The sequence below is a fragment of the Stegodyphus dumicola genome, chromosome 9 (genome assembly GCF_044657685.1).
Source record: "Stegodyphus dumicola isolate Sdum_Otavi_A_Nest chromosome 9, ASM4465768v1".
Taxonomy (NCBI): domain Eukaryota; kingdom Metazoa; phylum Arthropoda; class Arachnida; order Araneae; family Eresidae; genus Stegodyphus; species Stegodyphus dumicola.
In genome coordinates, this window is record NC_140776.1 from 112,064,589 (window position 1) to 112,086,517 (window position 21,929).

Genomic DNA, 21,929 nt, shown 5'->3' on the forward strand with positions numbered 1-21,929 from the left:
TCATTTATTATTGCGAAATAAATCATGCTTAATCCTTTCTGGAATTTTTTCGAGGAAATCAGTGTTTAAGATTTACTTCATAATTTTTAATGCAGATATTTTGAGTTTTTATATATTTTTGCCTTGTCGCGAAGTGAGAACTGAATTAATTGAATGAGAAATACTAATACGTCTGTGAAAAACTGTTTCTTTTCTGTTTTGTTTGCTTAATTTCTTTCATACGTCGTTTTAGCTTTATTATAGTATTTGAATAGAACATGTGGCAACGATAATTCTTCAAATGATATAAATTTTGTGCATTCAGAGTGTCGTTATAGTAAACAAATATAGTGAATTTTAAAGAGTGCATTTATTCTATTGTGGTTTATGCGCTGTCGACGAAGTAGATTTAATTCAATCCAATCAATTTAAATGAAATTCAAGAAAAAATGCGTATAATTTAATATTCCGTACAAGGAAGTCATGTGGTGTCCACATCAGATTTTTTATAATGATGAATCCGAATTTTAGGTCTCCGAATGAGGTACATGTTCGGCGGACCCAATAATTTATGGAAAATTGCACTGCTATTCTCCTTGCTGCACCTGCAAATGGTAAGTGAAACTTGACTGTTTTGAGTGAAATGGTGGTACAGTAGATTAATTTTGTACTCTAAATTGTTGAACACCAGTGAGTTACCATGTCAGTGGGTATTTGTTAGTTTGCATGTTTATACCACACTATAGACTACAATTTGTTATGCAGAGTAAAGACAGAAGTACTGATGAAGGAAAATATGTTTGAAATGAAATTTTACTTACAAAGAAAATGTTCTTAGACCAACGTAATAGAAGGTTTTTAATCTATATAAAATACTATGTTATGCTGGTTTTCGAAATTTTGGGGATTATCTTCTGCTTGAAAAGAAAGAATAAAGTTTCACAGGACTATTACTTGCCAAAAAAAAAAAAAAAAAAGAAGAAAAAAAAAAAAAAGAAAAAAGTAAGTTTGAGCAGTGAAGTCCTATGAAAATGATACGCAAAAGATAGCACGTGCTGAAATGAATTAGTGTATGAAGTTTATACTTCCATAATTCTCAGGATTGCTTTTTCTTGTTCCTTCGGATGGATCAGGCTGGTCCTCCTGGGGATCCAACCCTTCCTGATAAAGGTACATTCTTCAACTGAGCTATGTGTTGACCCGGCACAACAGCCTATTTTGGAGTCTAACAAAGTAGGTCACCCATCAGTTATTCGCACATCGAAGTCTGCGCGCCATTTGAGAAAGTGTTTGTTGATTAAAAGTCAGAAGTGGTTGGGTGGTGGAGGACATTCAAAAACGTGTGGCTTCAGTATACGATGAACAAAACCCTAACTGACTAAGCACATTGAATAACCTGTGCGATCTGTACTTTCTACACAGAAATGCTTGCTGGGAAGATTTGAAGTCTTTGGCCTCACGGTTGTAAGTTAGCAGTCGGTTATTGAAAATGACATTTTCCACCATTTGCCTATATTTCCTTTCTTCTTGCGGCCCACCAGCGCCCGAGCGGTAAAGTCACTGAAGACTGGTAGTTCGGTCCGAGGTTCGAATCCCGCGAACGGGCTGGCTGCATGGGTATTTTCTTGGTTTTCCCCATGTGTAACGCGTATACAAGCCAGTTTCCCTTAGAAAGTTCTCCACGAAGGCATCCCTACCCTTAGGCAGATAGCCCAAGTGTGCTTTGACATAATTAAATACACCACACCACACCTCCTTTCTTCTTGCACGTCATCACGGCATCTGTAAAAGATTGTGGAATGAGATTCTCAAAGCCTTCCAAAATCCGGTGGAGGATACCATGTCACGTCGTACATCAGATCGTGTATGCTCAACGATAATAACAGCTACAGTAGCAATTCTTATCCTTTTCTGATCCTCTGACAACCTAGCTTGAGACCATTAATGAGTTATCACTTTGTAACCTGTAGCCTTAAAGCACGCAATGTAAGAATATTAGCTGTTACCAATAGAGTGATCCCTCGTTTTTCGCGGTTAATGGGGACCAAAACCTTCCGCGAAAGCTGAAAAACCGTGAAGTAGGATTTGCCTTAGGAATTTTCGTGTATGCGGGTACAAGAATGTTTTAAATATGTAAACAGTATTTATACTTTACACATTTTAAGACAAAAATTAATATATTACACGTATTTACTTAAACGTGTCGGTGCTAATTAATAAGGTTAATTACAAAACCTTGTATAGTAATAAACATTAATCAACATTGCTTTCTGAGAGAGGCGAGGAGTCTTGTATTGGTGGCGGAGGAGAGGCTCTCAAATGACTCGTAGAAGCTTTAGGCTCACTCGGAGACTCTTATGTTGGAGGCGCTTGACTCGTAGAAGCTTTTGGCTCACTCGGAGACTCTTGGAAGCGCTGACGGTAGAGCCGGGTACTTTCCCTTGGAGAGAAACATGGTGATGGGTAGTTGTTGTCTTTGTTTTTTCTTTTCCTTCAAAATTCCCCTGTACAAGTACATAACACCATCAATGCGATTGCTGAACTCGACAGCTCGAACCATATTGTCGTCAATGTCTTGTGCAAACTGTTGCAGATTCTCCAGGGTAAGGCCACGCTTTTCAGTTTCTTCTTCATCTTCCTCTTCGTTTTCTTCCTCACTTGCAGACTTTGTTATCTTAAGGAGGTCTTCATCGGTCAGTGGGTCCGAGTGGCAATCGATAAGGGCGCTGATGTCTTCTTTTGTCATGTTGACAAATTCTTCATTCCTTATGATGTGAGCCAGCCTCACCGCCTTCTTCCCCGCTGAGTGATGAACTTCTTCAGGAGTGAAGCCTGGATAGTCGTGCACCACGTTTGGCCATAATTTCTTCCAGCTAGAATTTATGGTCTCACTCTTCATGTCCTTTAATGCTTGCTGAATATTAGACAGACATGAGGCAATGTCGTAACTGCGCCAGTATGCTCTCAAGGTGAATTTGTCATTGACATCGTCAACTGCCAAGATGAGGCCATCCATCGTGGAGCAAGTGTAGTGTGCCTTAAAGCCACGAAGACACCTTGATCCATCAGCTGAATTAGAGATGTCGTGTTCGGCGGCAGAAATTTTATCTGCAGGTCCGTTGCATGGCCTCCTGCACAGTCCATCAGGAGAAGGACCTTAAAGGGAAGGCCCTTTTCAGCCAGATACAGCTTCACCTGGGGAATGAAGCAATGAAGGAACCATTCAAGGGTCAGAGCTTTCGTTATCCAGGCCTTGGAGTTATGCATCCAGAACACGGGCAACAGAGCCGTATTTTTTAAAGCCCGTGGATTTTTGGCGTTATAAATAAGACCTGGCTTAAGCATAAAACCTGCAGCATTGCCAGCCATGATGACAGTCATACGGTCTTTGTGAGCCTTGAAGCCTGGCCTCTTCACTTCGTCCTTGAAGAGGAATGTACGCGAAGGCATCCTCTTCCAAAAAAGGCATGTTTCATCCATGTTGAAAACTTGTTCAGTGAGGTAGCCTTCCTTACTGATGAGGTTATGAAATTCTTCCTCCATGTAACGACAAGCAGCATCGTTGTCAGCAGAGGAAGCCTCACAATACAGAAGCACGTTTCTGAGGCCGTATCTTTTTTGAAATTTTTTGAACCAGCCTTTGCTGGCTGAAAAGGCTCGTCCTCGAGGAGGCGAATCCCTCCTGGCAGCGCTATTACTAGCTTGAGGTTCGTCAGCACTTTCTTCACCCACTTCATTGTCGTCATTGGGCAAGATTTGGTCATAGAGATCTTTGGCCTTTGTCCTGATCTTTTTAGTGTCCAAACTCACTGTCTTTTCCCTTCAATCAGCAATCCACATTGCCAGTGCAGCTTCCATTTTCCCAATTATATTATTACGCGGAGTTGCCACACGTTTCGCTCCCTTTATTGAAGGTTATTGAAGCAGTTTTGAGGATGTTTGCTTCCTCTTTCTTGATGAACCGCACTGTAGATTCATTCACCCCGTAATGGAGTGCCACAGATGCATAACTTCTGCTCTCTTTGATCATATCTAAAAGTTTTTCTTTTTCGCTGATGGTCATCATCTTCTTCCTCTTGAGCGCCCCGGAGGAAGCTTTCGCAGGGATACAGCGCTTAGGCGGGATTATAAGGGCTTAATTAATAAAAAAAGTTATCGCTTAAACAAAACAAAAAAAAAAAAAAAGTTATCGCCAACACAACGCTAAAATACAGTATGCGAGGTAGTCAACATCATGGACAAGACTGGCGAGGTACAACAAGAGAATATGCTAGGTGAGGCTGCGATGATGCGTAGACAATCAACTCACAGGGATAAATCCACTCGTACTCTCATTGGTCTATGTCGCACCGGAAACCAATCACGCGCCTTTATGAGAGCAAGTGGTATGTACTCTGAGTCAACTCATCTCTTCGTTTGGTTGTATTTTTTCATTTTTATTTTATTTTGGAAAAACCCGCGAAGCACTGAAGCCGCGAAACATGAAGCGCGAAGTGGCGAGGGAATACTGTATATCATCGCCGTACTTTCCAATAAGGTGTACTTTTGCTGAAACGAAAATCACATTCAATCTCATTCATCAGTTCGTCAATTGTAAATTGTTATTCCTCTACATTATTTTAAAGAAATGAGAAAATTGACTGAATTCTGCTTCCACATCTAATTGCTAGCTTAGTACAAAATCTAGAGTACAGAATTAGTCTATTGGTACCATCATTTTACTCAAAACATTCAAGTTCCTTTTACCACTTGCAGATGTAACAAGAAGAGTAATAGTGCGATTTCCCATAAACTAGTGGATCTGTCGAACACGTACCTCACTGGCGTTCTCTAATTCCATTAATATGATATAGGCATGCCAGGCATTCATAAAATAATTATTTGCCGGCATATGGCGTTGATATTAAGACATCAACGCACAGTAAGGTGTTTTTTGCGTTTTTCATGGAAAATCCAAAAGAGGCTTTTCTCAGCGCACTCTAGCGCGTCACAGATTATCCAAACATTAAACTTAGTATATGCATGTTGTAGGAAATTTTTTCTACTGTAATTTTGCATAGAGAAATTACCCTCGAGTTATAAGCGAAACACTTTAAAAAAGTGCCAACATTTTCAGATTTTTTCCGATTTTCGTTGGGAAACCGACTTTGGCGAGGTGGTAAACCTAAAATTAGGATTCAGCACCGCAAAAAACATAGGGAAGCAGTGAGAAAATAACTTACGCACTTTGTTTTTCTTCGGCAAACCCTTCGTTGACTAGACTATATGTCAGAAGCTTTTAAAGCGTGGATTTTGCAATTTTTATAGCAATTTACTGTTGAGCACCACGGATTTGAAGAGATCACCTTAATCACAACCTCAAATGAGCAAGAAGTTGCGAGAAAAAATTACCAGCACAAGCAAGGTAAAAAGATATAAAGAGAAGGAGTAACAGATCACTAAAATCAATCTCAGAGCAATCACCGAGCAGCATCTCGATCCGGTAACAAGAGTCTGAAGTAAATTAGTAAGATTTGTTCTAAGTTTATAACAGTTATTCTTTAAGCTCCTTTCCTATCTATCCTAATTTCATTGATCACTTCTCAAAGGGGATGGAAATAATTCCCCTTAAACGAGCATCAGCAAAAATAGTAGCAGATTCGTTTCTAAATAAGTATATTTTAAAATACAGAGCCCTAGTACAAGTAATATCGGATAATGGGAAACAATTTGTTAGTCACTTATTTAAAAATCTTTGCGCAGGACTTGTCAGACGCCATCTAAAATTGGTACTATATAGACCGCAATCGAATATTGCGGAACGTGTAAATAAGAACATTGTTAAAATTATTCGGGATACATTAAAAATTATTATGACCGTTGGGATAGCTCCGTCAATGAATAAGGCTTTGCTTTAAGAACGGCGAATCACGATACTACACAAAAAACCTCCGCAGAACTCTTTTTAAGGAGGAAGATTTTAACTTCTTTAGGTAAACTCTTTTTTGTGCAGCAAAGGGAAGAGGAATTTAAAGGATATTCAAGAAATCATAAATGAAGCGATTAAAAATTCCGATGTAGTGAGGCATAAACAGAAGTTATACTATGACAGAAAGAGACTGGAGGTAGAATATGCTGTGGGTCAAAAAGTGTTGAAAATAAAACGTTCGTTATCGTCTGCATCGGAAAACAGAGTAGCGAAGTTTGAGCCCAGGATCGAAGGGCATTATGTGATTAAAAGGATTAGATATGCGACAGTTTATCTAAAGGCTTCAAATGGACAGGAAGTAATTGCTAACATTTACCAAATTAAACCATACTATAGCCGTACTGATTTCGAAGTATAAAAAGATTTATTACGGGATCCTGGAAGCCTGCCAAGAACTCTAGTTAACTGTCCCCAACACAGAAAAGAAAACAGACGGAAAGTTTGGAGGACAGGCCGGCTAAAAGAAAGCAGTCGAGACAAGGTTCAGTGTGAGCGTAAAAGAGAAAAAGGAAAACTAAGGACAGGAAAGAAAGTTTCGCTACAACGAGAAAAGCTCCAGTGCCAGCGGAGAAAAGGAAAGGAACAGCGGACGGGAAACCAGTGAAATGAGTGGCATCACAAAGGAGTCCGGGAGCAACGAAGGAGGCCTCGGCGCCATATCCTTGCCGTTCCAGGTCCACCAGCGGCCGAGCGGTAAAGTCGCTGAACACTGGTAGTTCGGTCCGAGGTTCGAATCCCGCGAACGGACTGGCTGCATGGGTGTTTTCGTGATTTTCTTCATGTGTAATGTGTATACGAGCCAGTTTCCCTTAGAAAGTCCTCCACGAAGGGATCCCTCCCCTTAGGCAGATAGCCCTAGTGTGCTTTGCCATAATTAAATACACCAACACCCTGCCGTTCCAACAAGTTAGAAAGTCCAACAGGATGTTTAAAGATCCTCAGGAACGAAGTGGCCCCAGAAGGTCAAAAGAAGAGCTGAGCTCAAAAACCCTTAACCTACCAAGAAGTCTGCGCGTTTCATCGCCAGAGGAACGAAACGAAAGATATTCCGGCAGAGGAGCACCAGCCGCCCAAGGAGGAGAATCAAAGTCCAGAATATGCGATGTTCTAGGTGGGAACGGTTCTGTCACCAGAGAATGGAGGAGTTAAAAACCAATATGATAAGTGAAAATTTCCTTTGCTTGCTTTGCTAAATGCTGTTAAAAGCAAGAATTTTTTAATTCGTAAGTTTGCGAGAAAATATATTGTAAATATCTTTTAATCAGGAAGACTTGAGAATTCGCAAGTTACGAGAAAGTAGATTGTAAATATCGTTTAGCTGGAAAGACTTGGAATAATAATAAAAATTGATAACTTGAACTTAAAATTAAAAATTTAGGAAAAGATTATAAATTGTGTATAGCAACAACTATAACTGGTGATGTAAAATGAATTTAAAAAGGTTATATGTTAAATGTGGGAAAATATTGTTTTGAAAGTAATTTTTATATATATATAAAAGGGCTTTAAAGTTAAACTTTGTTTAAATTTAAACTTTGTTCAAATGCAAATTTAATATAAATGAACGATTGGAAAGAAAGTACAGAATGAATGTGTTAAAAGTTAGGCTCTCCAGCCAAAAGTGAAAAGTTTAAATCAAGCTCTCTTTAGCACATTAGGTGCAGTTTCGTATTCAGGGAGTTTTCGAGGTCTTGCATGTCAAATTCTAGCAGATCGTAGATGATGGTTAGTTGGTAGCGTTTATTCGCGGCAACATAACACCAACACGCTCAGTTCATTCAGAAAACATTTTTGCAGAACGTAAGAGGAGTTAAAAATATGTGTCAATGAAAGAAAGCTGTTTGAGGGCCAAAGAATTGCAAATAAAATGCATTTGTAAGGGAAATGGAAATTTTTCGTAAAAACTAGGACTACTATTTTTTCCTTCCAGATAATTTAGAAGGGCTAAGGCAGATAGCACACTGTTGTCAAGATGAAGCAGATGTATGTGCCAAACCATACTGTAAATTGTAAAAATTATTTTTTCTTAGTTTAAGCTTAGCTTTAGATTTTTTTTTTGTAAAGTTGGCCATAACAAGAATTCAAGGAAGATTTCAATGATGAGAGTGATTTAAGAAAGCAGAGTACTAGAAGTTTAACGTTAAAGTGTTAAGAAGTTTCGTAAAAATTAAACTCTTAAACAAGACCGTTGTGAGACCTTATTGTTCGAGTAGTTAAATTCTGGTGGGGAAAGATGTAAGGTTTATCGTAAGTTTATAACAGTTAATTTCAAGTTAAAGCTCCTTCCCTATCTATCCTAATTTCAGCTTACAATTTCCTACCAGAATAATTTAGAATTGATTTTTATGTAAATGAGTAGGAGTAATATAAGTCGAAGTTCCAGTGACTTCGAGAGGGAGAATCAGAGTTTCTGACTAGCGCGCGCTTGCCTTTTGGCCAGGTCTCTCTAAACTGTTACTACCTTCGGCCGCATTACGTGCCCTTGATGGCTGCTAGTTAATTCGATATTTAGGGGCCAACTAGTTACGTTTGTGTTAGATTCGGCTACATCTCTTTAGTTAATCATAAGTTAAGTTCTTATTTCTTACAGTTTTGAATTTAAGCCAAGTGGAGGCTTTGCTGTGCGTCCTGAGAAAGGGGCCGACTGTAGATATTCATTTTTAGCAATAAAGGGTAATTAACCCTTCTTGAGTTTGACGTTTCTGTTTCTGGACAAGCGATTATTCGCTTAGCTGTTCACTAGGCTCCTCCACACTTAAGTTGTTAGATACAAGGGAGGAACACCACAAAAGGAACAAGAATCTCAGCTACTACAGTGCGTAGACGCCTGCACAATACATACACAATTTCTCTGCCAAGAGTGCAATACAGGTCTGTATGCAAGACGACAAGCTGTCTGTGTCCCCTTAACCTGAGGAACAGAGGTGCCCGTTTATATTGGGTGAGAGCACGTCTTCTGGACCAATCAACAATCGGCGTCTATTCTCTCCACAGACGAGTCCAGGTACACATTGAAGTGTGATTCAGGTCATCAGATGATCTGGTGGAAACACCGCACCAGATACAACCAACCCCACATTGAGGAAAGACACAGCTACAGAGGTGGTGGAAGAATGGTTTGGACTGGGATCTCTCTCGGTGGTCAAATTATTCCATGGAGGAATTTTGAACAGTGTGAGTTATTGAGATGAGATCCTTCATCAATATCGCTGCTGTTATTAGTTCTGAATTTCTTCCGATGGACTACAATGCGAGACTGCACCAAGCTCGGGTTCCTGAAGAATATCTTGAGGGTCACGGTATGGAGCGGATGAAATGGCCAGCTCAATCCTCAAACCTGAATCCGGTAGAGCATCTTTGGGACTACCTTGGGAGGCAGGTTGCTGCTTTAATTCCTCCTCCAAGGTCGTTACTTCCCATTTCATTGACCGACAATTTAATTGACAACATGGAACGTCGCTGCCGCCAATGTATTGCAGCTAGGGCAGACACGTTCCTTATTGGAACCCATTTTTGTAATGTTACCACCTCATTTTTCCTCAAGAAACTGTGATGTACTGTACCATTTTTTGTTGTAATTCATGTTTGTGTTAAACTTCAGAAACATTCTATATCGCAGTAATTAAAGAACTGTTTAGTGAACATGTCCTGTAAATTTCTTGGTTGTATGTTGTTTCATTCTCAAATTAGACACAAAAAACATACTGTCCCTTAACTTTTGGAGGGCAGTGTACTTATTATATTATATGGCCACAAATGCGTACAAGAAACTCAGTGTAACAGCAAGGACAACTAGTAACATGCGCTAGCTAGTGAAATCAAGCTCTGAATAAACTGCAAGATTTACCCATTTAAATAGTCACTTCACTTAAATTCAAATTTCCATCTTGGCGAGGAAATGCAAGGGGAAAATGAGAAGTTCAGGAAAGGTACAAAACATAAAATAGTTTGTTATACAAAATAAGGGAAACCCTACCAAGTAAAAGATTCAGGAATGAACTATTTTGCTTTCACATTAACTGCAATAATTATGTTCTATTTCCTAATCTGTAACAGCATCTTTAATCTTTAAATGTGTAATGACTATAAACATTGTCTTTAGAGAAGTACATTTTTTATTGTTCAGATTTTAAAGGGGGGGAAAATCTTACCTAGGATAGTTTTCATTGGCGGTTTCATTCCATGCTTTAGTAGACATTTTCATTTAAATAAGAACCTAATAATATTAAAAAAAAATAATAATAATAAATTTTGCTGAATTTTTCTTCATGTCAACAGCAATAAGTCAAATAATAATAAGAATAATTAATAATTGAGTAATTTATTTACGAACTGATTTAAGAATAATTGAGAGAAATTTATATGAGGATACTTTTTTTAATTCATATAGCAATAAGATATGTGTTTACTCATTTTACCTTTTATTACTAAGGTTTAGTAATACGCAGTCTATAATGATTAACTACATTATTTTTTAACAAGTTATAATCCACAATAGCCGTTTTTAATTCTTGAAAAAAAAAATTCTTAAAAATTAATTTCTGAACTGAAGTCAGCAACATTGCTTTAATTCTGAAAAGAAGGGAAAATTGCTCTGAATTTAAAAAGCTAAGTGATAAATATTAAAATACTCTTTTATTTAAATTTCTGAAAAAAAAATACAGAAAGCGATTCTAATGTTATTTTAACAACAATTTTAAAATTGCTTTCTGTATTATTTGTATTATAGAATTTTATTTCGAATTCCATTATTATTATTATTTAATATTATCAAAAAACTATTGACACATGAATCTTTTAAAGTTTATTAGTTATTATAAATACGGAAAAAAATGATTCCTTAATTTAAAAAAATATACATACCTCGTAAACAAGCAAGTTCTTCATAAACGTTTAAAAGCAGAAGCTGAAACAAGTAAACAGCTCTGGAAACTTTCGTAACCATAGCAACAAGAGCTTGCAGTTACAGTTAGGTTATTGTTACCCTCATACCTATAACTTTCGCAAGAAATAAATTTTGAGATATAAAAGAACGTTCTGTAGTTTTTAAATTACTAGAACTATTCGCTTTCGATTTTGAACAAAACTTTTCAAACATTATTAATGTTTCATTCTTTGTTTCTTTTATTACGAAATCTCCAATATATATACATAATGCATTAGCTTTGTTACTGCTGTTTGGCAACCGCAAAAAAATGTTTAGTCTGCGCTGTGTTTATTTCTGAGACGGCCCTGTCATCGAAATGCTGTTCCGGGAAGTTCCATGAGTTTAAAAGTTTTTATGTGACAAGTGTGATATTCGGGTTCATTATTATATCTCAGGATAAATACTCATTTACACCGTATTTGTTGATTAAAATATGACGCATTAATGTAATTTCGTGAACTTCTACCTGTGATACCTTCTAAAATAAATCATGTGGAGTCCGACTCACGTCCAGGTTACAGGTATGCCTCTGAATTATCTTTAAATCGTCAATTTATTTTTCATATGCCGCTTATACGCTGTATTGTGAAATCTTTCCACCTTTGTTAATTGCAACTAATTATTTTTTTCTTCAGTAGTGTTAACTAAGTATCTGCATTTCACCTTATATAATGTTGTTTATTTACTTATTTTTTTTCATAATATTACTGCAGCCAACAGCAAGTAAGAATGTGGTTCTAAGTTAGGTGTTCTTCAAATGCATAAAAAAAACGACATTTTTTCCATGAAATTAGTGTTTTTAATGAATCTATTTAAAGTTTTATATAATTCATTTCTTTTTTACATTTTAATTTTAAAACTTGCGAATTGAAAATTAAAACTTGCTCATTAAATCTAGTCATTTTAAAACATTGTTACTTTTAAAGAATTTTTCTTCAACACTAATTTTAATATATTTGTTGCTTCTTTTACAAATTAGATAAGTATTTTTAGAATTAAAGAAGCATTTGCATTTTTAATTTTCAAAAATTTTAAACAAGTTTAGAATAAATCATTAGACATCATTTAATGTAAAAGGAAGTTGTTCCTTTTATTTTTCAGTCAGCTTTAGATTTCTGTTATTAGAAATTTGTTTGAAAATTATTATTTGTTTTATAAAAATTCTTACTCTGTACAAATTGTATAATTAAACACATCTGTGTTATAAAAATTATTACTATTACTTCTTTATTTTAACAACTGTACAAATTGTATAATTAAATGCTTAATAAAAATTTAATTTTATCAACATCTAGATAACACTACATGACTGTATGACACAGCATTCTATATTTAACATTGTAACCTCTGTTAGTACATAAAATTGTCATTTCATGAATTTGTATTTCAAGTTGTAAACAGAGAACACAGTCTTCATTTCAGATTAAAAGATTATAGAAAGATGTATACAAATCACTTTTGCAATAGTTTGTGCTAAAAAAGTAATTTTATTTCACCTGATTGTTGTTTTTCAGTTTTGCAACAGCAAAAATTTTCCTGTTTTCTTGCTCGGCAAGAATATTCTTTATGTATATATTTTCATAAACATTTATGTAATAAGGAAACAGATTATTAGAACATTTCTGAAATGTGCATTCCTATTAAAAAATGTTTTCAAGCCCTGCTCTCTAACTGATAACCTTTCACATATTTATATTTCAAAGAACATGCAGTAAAATCAGTACATGATTAACTGCTAAGCAAAATAAGCACATGCTTAAGGAAAGGGGATACCACAAAAAATTTCCATTGCCAATTTTATTTCAGAACATTGAAGCTGAATCAAAACAGAGAGAGAAAAAATGAAGAAAAAACAAGCTTAAATAAATTTATGTGGGGTACCAAAATCTTTGACTGCTTAGACACTCTAAAAAGTTTGAATCTGGACCTGTATAAAATATAATAATTGCCTGTGTATTTGAATTACTTTATTGAAATTATTATTAACATAGAATATAATACTGAGCAAAAAACAGAATTCTCAATGTAATAAATTACTGCAGAAGTGAAGTAAAATGTTTCATAGCAATTATTTGTAGCAGTGGCAATCAACTATTGTGTTACATATGGACTTGTAGGCCATGGAATGTGTTTGCATAAGCCTATATAGATAAATACATCCTGAAATAGTATCATATTTACTTTTGCACTAATTTCTTTGAAAAAGAAAATTACATGATGCATGACATTTCTGACAGAAAGTATTGAAGGAAGACATATTAAAAAAATGCTAATTTTTCTGCCCTTTCAAAATACATGTTTTTCATTGTTAGATGAACTTACTGTACTCATAGCTGAATAAGGACTGAATATTTTATTTATTCATTTTTTTGTGTCAAATTTTTTATACAACCCCAAAAGCTTTATTCTGTATAAATGTGAAACAGCAAATTTGTTAGCATGTATAAAAGCCAAAATTCATTTTGTTGGGAGATGGTCTTTATTCGTATTTTATTAAAAATTGCATTTTTTAAGTTTTGGTTTGTCTTCATGACATATTTAAAATTTTTCAACTTTTTAATTTTATGGATTTTTTATAATATATCCTTTTGTGGTACTATTCGGTTTTGAGTGCCGTAAAAAAATTTATATCCTATGGATTTAACAATTTGGGGATTGCCCATGACGAAAAGTTGGCAATAGAATTCTGGGTAAAGTGCAGAATCACCCACTGCTTGATGCGTTTTTAAGAACTGCACATAGTACTTGGTATCCATGTGCACATCGACCTATTTTCACTTAAAAAAAATTCCTAGAATTGCACAAAAATGGCACTGCGCACATCTTTGACTTTATCTATGTACACATCGACCTATTTTTCACTTAAAAAGTAAAACAAAATTGACAAAAATCCAATTATTTTTACCCTTGCAAAAAGTTGCAAATGAATAAGTGAGAGCGATTCTGCACTTTACCGAGAATATTTTCACAGAAAAGGCATCATTCATTATAGAAAATTACGTTTGAACAATGAGATGAAATTATGCTTTAGCGATAAGTCGGTAGTGAAATAGCGATGCAGGCATCCATTCAGTTATGTTTAGCAATTTTTATATAAATTATAATAATGATCTGAAATAGTTATTTACTCTTATGCTTCCATTCAGTCATGTTTAGCCTTTTTCATATAAATTATAATAATAAAAAAATATTATATGAAATTAACCTTTCATCTAAATTAAAACATTAATTTTAGATAGTTATTTACTATTATACTTCCTTTCTTGCCACAATTATTAGGGTTGCCACAATTATTTTTGGCAGCATTGGCATCAACAATAGTGTGGCGATTTTTTATGGCCCTCGAATCTGAATAGAGTACCCTTTTTTATTATATTTTATGACATGTTTTTAATGATGAGGAATCAGCTGACATTTTAACATATCTGATTATAAAGGCAAAAATAGCATACTTGACTTTAAATGTCAGGAATTTCTCATTATTTGAGATTCCTTCCAAAAGTACGTTAAATAAAACAGAGTACAGAGTGCAGAAATTATTTGAAAGCCTTTAATTTCATCATGCTCATTCACGCACACACACATGCATGCACAAAAAAGGGGGGGAACAGAAAAACTAGATAATAATATTTGTATAACAACTTTCATACAACATACAAGAGTAGCTCATGCTTTTAACAGTTTGTTAATCATATATAAAAGAAAATATTTCCAATGAAGGCATTTTTAAGAATAAATTTTTAATAAAAGTTTTTTTAAAAAAATAATTTTTACTTATCACTTATGATGTTTCATGTGGAATTTTGTCATCAATTTTAACCGACTTTTTGATAAGCTATGGAGTTCAAATTTTGTACCACAATCTGTTTCTCGATGACGATGCAATGTGGTGAACCGATTTTTTCAGAATTCGTTTTAGGTTTTGTTTATTTAATGTTTAAATGATTATTTTGCACATATTTTTGTTTAGTGAAAAAATTAAGTGTATCAGAATTTTTATTTTGCACCACTGAATAAAGCTGAAAATGTTTTATGAAAATTCTAACTTCATTTCTGAATTTTTACTGAGTGATTATTTGTTTTTTTTTAGACTATTCTGTCTTTATGATTTAAAAATTTCAACATCTAAAAATGTAAAAAAAGTTGTGAAATTTTCACTGATTATAAAACACACTCTTTGCTTCCTATTAAAATAAGAATGATGAAAAAAAAAAAAAAAAAAAAAAAAAAAAAAAAAAAAAAGGAGCAACTTGGTGCACTGGAGATATTCATTTTGTCATTTTAGCTTTGAGTAAAATGCCTGTTATAATACTTATTACATTTAATTTCTGAAATTGAATATTCAAAGCGAGTTCTTCCTTTTTTGAATAATGTTTGATTTTTTTTATTCATAATTTTCTTATAATTTATTGCTTGTGTTTTAATAATGACTAAACTTTTTATCATTGATAAAATAATTGAGACTAAAAAACCATAAAGGAAGTAAAAATAAAAAAAAGTTTTTGTACTATAAAACTTTTATTTCAAATAGCTATGATAATTGATGCATTTAAAAGGAGAAAAAATAATTTATCATATAGTTTAATGGGAATAATCAGTTAAAAAATAATTCTATTTACTGAATTCCTCAACAATTTCAAATCGCAGATAATAAAACAATGGGGTGTCTAAATAATGAAAATTTTTAATTGCATTGCCAAATTTATAAGCAATTTAATTGCATTTTTAAAAGTATAAGCCATTAACTCTTTTAATTATCATGGATTTGTGATATAAAATTGTAAATGAATTCTGTAAACATGTAAAAAAAAAACATGAATGTAGTGCCTCTAATGTGAATAGTAATCACCACCAAATCTATGATTTTCTGCCAATATTTTGATAGTTTTTCCAATCCTTTGGCCCAGAAACTTCGTGGCCATAAGTCCAAAAACAGATCTACCTCATTTTGGTCCTCTTGTGCAGAATGAAAGATAGCACCAGCAAGATGTAGCTGCAAATATGGAAAAATGTAGAAGTCAGAAGCAGTGATGTCAAGGCTGTATGGTGGGTGTGGCAAAAGATACCATTAGAGTCCAGCTGGTGAATGCAAACACATGTTGTCTTGCATTACCTTTATGGAACATTACCTTTTTGCACTAAAACTCATTTCAACATTTTTCTTGCTTGCCACACCAAAACGGACTAGCAACTCGCTGTCACCGTACTGTAGAGGGTTTTACCTTTTTCCAGATACTTTTTGTGGATAATACATTTCAATCCCACCAGATACAAAGCATGATCTTTTTGTTAGTCAAATTGCACTTTGCGATGTTGCCGACAGACTCGCTGGGCACAGATCAACCTCCTTTTCAGTTTGTGTTGTTAAAGTAAATTCTCTTTTCATCACAAGTGATGATCCGGTCCAGAATTTTATCCTTGCATTGATATTCGAGCAGATTAATGCAAGCCCGAATAACATCTGTTCTTATCTACTTGAGTCAGCTCATGCAGCACCCAGCCATTGAACTTGTACGTCAAGTTTATGCAATGCTTAGATCGACTAATTGAACATGGCACTAATGTTTAACACTTCGGCAAGGCCTAGAATGTTCTCCTTCCACAAGTTCTGACAAGCGGGCCTCATCAACATCAGTAGGCTGGCCAGAGCACTGTGCTTCTTGAATATCATAGTCCTTGTATTTGAACTTTCAGCACCAAACTTTCACAGTATCACGTCATACAATATCAGTACTTAAAGCTATACACATGATTTGGTGATATTCTGTAGCTGATTTTTTGCAACAGAACTGCATGTAAATGATGGTTCTAATCTGGTAGCATGATAGTTCCATTTCAGACACCTTGTACTTAATTATAAGAATATTTTTTTTTTTGAAAATTTCACAACACGTTGTTCTAAAGCAAGAATCATTCTTTCAAATTCCAAAAATCGCCTGACAAAATATGATTAAACATGCTAATGCCAATTGTTCATGCAGACGATATTTGTGGCGGCTGGAAACTTTCGTTAAAACCCGATATATTGATTATATATATCATTTTAATTATACACAGATAATGCTCAGAGTGCTAAAAGAAATGTAAAAGTGTTGATCTGTTTTATAAGAAAGCTGAAATATTTTGTTAATACTTCTTGTGTTTTTTGCAATAAAAATGCAAGAATCCCGGAGATTTAAAATTTTCAGAAAATTATCTCTATACTTGTTTGTTTATTTTTATTAATATATATAATAAGATTTTTCTTATTTTGAATGCTTATTTTGTTTCTGTGAAAGAACGGTTGGTACTTACGTATTATCGCAACCAGGTTGGCACGATTTGTAAGTTTGAGTAAAAAAGTATGAATAGAAAGAAAATGTACATTTATTAATTACAGATAATTTTTAATACAGTTTTTTATATTATTTTGTTTTAAAATATAAAATAGCAATTAAACCCTTCCGGTTTCGAATTTCGTTGCAGAATTATTTTTTCCGCGGAAATCTTTTGGCTATTGCTTTTAGCACTGATTGAAAACCATCTTTGCCATTGTAATTATTCCAATCTATAACAGTTTTGTCAGCAATTCCCATCTCTTCTGCACAAAATTTAATTGAGGTTAACTCTTTACACCAACAATAAATGAAGCGCACCGCTGTCACAAATGAAATTTGGCTACCTTCAAACGAATTTCCGGTTCTCACACCCAAATGTTGATTGCACTCTTCGATGTTACATTTCCAGAAGATTTGCTCTCCAAAATACAGTTTCATTTTATGAGAATTTTTACAAGTACGTTCGTTCGGTATAATTCCATATCCCTGCAACAATTCAACATCATCTTTTTCACTCGCAGGCAGATCCCAAATACCCATAGTTAAAGTATTTCAGGGCATTCAATCTAACCAGTAAGAAAAATAATTTCTTAACAAAAAACTACGTATAACACGTAGGGTTGCCGTAAGTAGGGTCGCCAAATTTGGCGATTTATGCGAATTTTGGCCTGGTTGCATTAATACGTAAGTACCGAACGGTTTAAATGTTTTCTAATGATAATTGCATCAGGATGAAAGTATTTAACAGGAAAAGAATTCATTTATGCATTTTATTAGGGATACTGAAATTGGCCACATGTTTTTTATAACATTTTCATTTCATCAAAATGCAAAGCTTTTTTTCATTTAATTAAAATGAAATATATAGGTATAGATATATAATCCAGTCTCCTAAATTAAGCTTCTTCGTTCTGCATAAAACTGGGACAAAGCTGGGTACTTCAGCTACTATTTAAATATCACAATGATGCCCTTTTGAATCTCAATCAGTATTGTTATTAAAAGGAATTATAAAAAATGCTGTGCAAATAATAACGAGAAATTCTGTGGATTTATTTCTTTTATGTCACATGAACTTTTACGTAAGGAAACATATCAAGTTAAAGAGGCTTAGGGTAGTTACTCTTTTTATTAAATATCACGTTTTCCGCTCTTACACCACATAAAATTCAGCATAAAATCTTAAAATTTTTAAAAGCGGCATATGTTTAGAATTCTTGAGAGGTGTTAAGTGTTCCTATTAATTTGTTTCGGTCTTTTCTCAGATCATGACATCAATGTTCAGTTTTCTTTATAAGATGACTTGCAATACTTTTTTTTTTTTTTTTTTTTTTTTTTGCCTTTTTACTGTTAACTTTTGGTCGTTTTAACTTTATTTATTAAACATAATTTTCTTGGTACTTACGCTACGTAGAATTGAACAGCAAAATATTTAACACAAATATTTAAAAACTAGATATGTTTAAAATTTCTGATAGAGAGTTGTGTTGTCATTCATTTTTTTTATATCTGCTATGTTATTCCTTTAAAAATAATACGTGGTGATAGCATTTGGTGTCAAAATTTTTTTATTTGAAAAGTGATATGAAGGAAAAAGTGAGGTTCGAAATTAATAGCACCTCTGGTGCTTTAAAAAGAAAAATCGTTTGCCGGAGAATGTTTCATTTTCAGACTTTCCGCTTTCCAGTTTTATTATTTTTTCTCAAAGTTAAACAATGCTTTATTATTTTACAAAATCTTTTGTTTGTATTTAAGCATAGCGAATTGATGCAGTTGTGTAGTAAATAATATCAAATAATTCAAAATTTTTTTATTAAAAAAAGGGAAAGTTCTGAAACCTTGAAATTCTGTTGAGAAAGAATAATTAATCGACTATTCTTTATTATTCGACCAAGTTTGTTTAGAACAGAAGAGTTCGATAGTTCGAACTAACGAATCCGGAAGTATAGTTTCCCAACCTTTGCCCTCTCCGACTCGCTACCAGTTTATCGAGCATTAATTAAGGGGAAGGGTCTTATTGCTACCTTTATTTTACATCCTCTCTCATTGAATTGCAATACTATGCAAAATGTTTTCTTAAATACTAGGCGCTTGAGCGGCCAGCTGCCTAAAATGTTTATCATGAAACAGGAAAAATATATTACAGTGATTTTGATTCGTAATTTTAATAAAAATATTTAATATTTCTAATTAAACTTCTCGTGATTTAAATGCATTTTTATTTAAACTGACCAGATTAAGAAGTAGAAAAAATATTTTTAAGAACTGCGTTTATTGCTTTAAAATCGCTTGGTTTGTTAATCAGTTGACTGAAAGGTTAAATTTGAACGTTAAGTGTCTTACGCTTTACTGAATGGAAGCTCGCTGGTGCTTGGAAGATAAAAGTATTTTATTTTGGGCAGCATCAAGACATTGCTTTTCAGTTGTTGAGTTACTGCCTTAAAACTGAAAGATAAATATTCTTTCGGAAGATAAAAATGTTTTATTTCCAACGCTACTCAAATTCAAATCACCAAGTTTATTTATCAAAAATTCATTAAATTTGAACAAAATAAGAAAAAAAAAAAAAAAAAATCGAAATTCAATGTTTTAGCATCGAGATGCAATCAGTAGGCATTGAAAACATATGCATTGAAATTTTTAGATATTTATTCCTTTTGTACTGCATATAATTCTGTCTTAAAACTCATAATGTGTTACTGTATGTCATTATGTCTCGTAACATTCTTCAAGTCGAGGACGGATTGCTCATCTCCACTATTCCCTACCCTTCCATCTCAATCAAAAGTTAACTCTCAGACGAAAGGTTTTCAGAAAGAGAGTGGTATTGATTTCAGTTATAACCAATGTACCATATTTCCTCCTTTTTACTTCCTTATCCGAAGTAAAGAAAGTAGTATAATCGCGAAAAATTTCGGGTATCATATTTCAATGGAAATACCTATTTTGAGCGTTCCCGAATTCATTTTTACAATTATTTTTCGTGTCATCTGTACGTAAGGACAGAATAAAGAACTATTTTCCAAAACGGATTATAAAATGGGTTTAAAAGAGATATTTTCATGACGTCTGTACCTACATCCGTATATGTCTGACACAACTCAAAAACTATTAGCCGTAGAAAGTTTTGTGTATGAAAGTGCTGTAACATCTAGTTGGGCATCTTTCTTTTTATTGCAATCGCAGTACCAAAAGTATATATATATGTATCTATCTGTGTATATACTCAGCTCCCATTTACCCGGCTTAAAACTCCTTACTCGACCTTTATTTTTGCTGTCGTTGGTCGTAGGCATGGGTTACAGAAGGATTTCGGTTACAGAAGTGTTTTAAATGACGAAAATATTCATGTTTGACAATGTCAAGTTAAAAAAAAAAAAAATTGAACAAATAATGAAATCTAACTTTTCATGCAGGCTTCGTGTTCCTGTACATTTAGGATAGTTTTATACTCGTATGACAAAATACAAATACAAGAAGTTTGACTCCCTTAAGACAAAAACGGGCCCGGATGTTTAAATTCAAAATTTGCGGTTTTTATTTCGTTTTCAACTTGCTGTCTAGGGATCTGTTAATTAAGTTACGATAATTCTAGGAAATAAGTTTAAATGAAGTACAGTAAGAACATAGCAAATGAAACGCAGTTATGAATAAACAACAGTTACCTGTAGTTTATTATGGTAAATAAATACTCTCAGTATTATTTTTTTTTCAAAGAAACCTAGACACTAATAAAAATATATAGTAATATTAGCATTACAATATAAGACATCCACACTTCGACTTCGCTGTAACTCGAATTTCGCCTGTTTTCACTGTTGTCCACTGCCACTTCTTAAGCCTGTGGTCATATATAAATAATTAGAGAAGGTAAACGTGCAGTCAGTTAGGCAAAATCGTAGACCGAACGTCAGTTCGTGTTTGCTTCGCCGTAGTAGGTCGGTTCTTGTATTAGGCTGACATAAAGTTCCACAGTTAAAAGGGAAAGGCTCAGCGTGACCCTCGTAAGTACTTTGATAGTGTTTGTTTTTGTAAATAAGACGGAAACAATCACTATAGAGACGAATCCCTTTTAAAATTTAAGGAAATTCGTTCTCCTGGCGGATTGAAGAAGTGGAACAGTATGCTAATATTTTTTAAAATTTCAGGCGGAGTATCATTGCGATAATTTTGCACTGAAATTTATTAACTGCAAGGTTTCGCTTGGTATGTCTTTAGAGAATTCTTAGAAATTTAACCGTGTTTATCACATTAGCTAACTTGAACTTAAAGATACGTATCCAGTGACATGGAAATAATGTGATGACTATGGTACAGCTTTAATTGCTAAATCATGCAGCTAAAGCAGGAAAGAATGGGAGTCGAGATCACCCCATTCTCGTTAGAATGTAATCCAAACCTATTTCTACGGGTCACTGTTAATAAGAAAGTTAAATGAGTGAAAGCTTCCTTTCAGGGAAAATGGAAGCGAAGCGAAAACGCTTACGAGACTATGTATTTTCTAGGTTAATAACCGTCATCAGTTATGCTACTCATTCGAATCGAGACACAGGAGAAGGATTGATTCTTTTGCTCGCTTGTAACATGCCAACGAAATATAGATGAAATTTTTGGAGGGATCGATGTTTTGTGCTCGTTCATCAGAATCTTCCACTAATCCCCACTCTGGCTTTTTTAGGTTCTGAAAATTAAAAAAATATTCACATAATTTTTCCCTTCCTCTATTAACTGGAAATTT

The 21,929-nt window shown here is 34.1% G+C and overlaps 2 protein-coding genes across 3 annotated transcripts in view; one reads left to right on the forward strand and one right to left on the reverse strand.

Moving 5' to 3' along the window:
- The window catches only part of dtr (defective transmitter release), a 118,716-nt gene extending 107,833 nt beyond the window's left edge, over positions 1–10,883 (reverse strand). The window contains exons 1-2 of the mRNA XM_035372345.2: positions 10,811–10,883; positions 10,099–10,163 (exon numbers count right to left, since the gene is read on the reverse strand). Of these exons, the coding sequence (XP_035228236.1) occupies positions 10,099–10,151 (53 nt within the window). The 5' untranslated portion in view covers positions 10,152–10,163; positions 10,811–10,883. The remainder of the gene's footprint in view (positions 1–10,098; positions 10,164–10,810) is intronic.
- Positions 10,884–11,154: 271 nt separating this feature from the next.
- Rip11 (Rab11 interacting protein) overlaps positions 11,155–21,929 on the forward strand; it is a 153,255-nt gene continuing 142,480 nt past the window's right edge. For both annotated transcript variants that reach the window (XM_085823922.1, XM_085823923.1), the window contains exon 1: positions 11,155–11,395. In XM_085823922.1, coding sequence (XP_085680048.1) covers positions 11,365–11,395 — 31 coding nt within the window. In that variant the 5' untranslated portion in view covers positions 11,155–11,364. The remainder of the gene's footprint in view (positions 11,396–21,929) is intronic.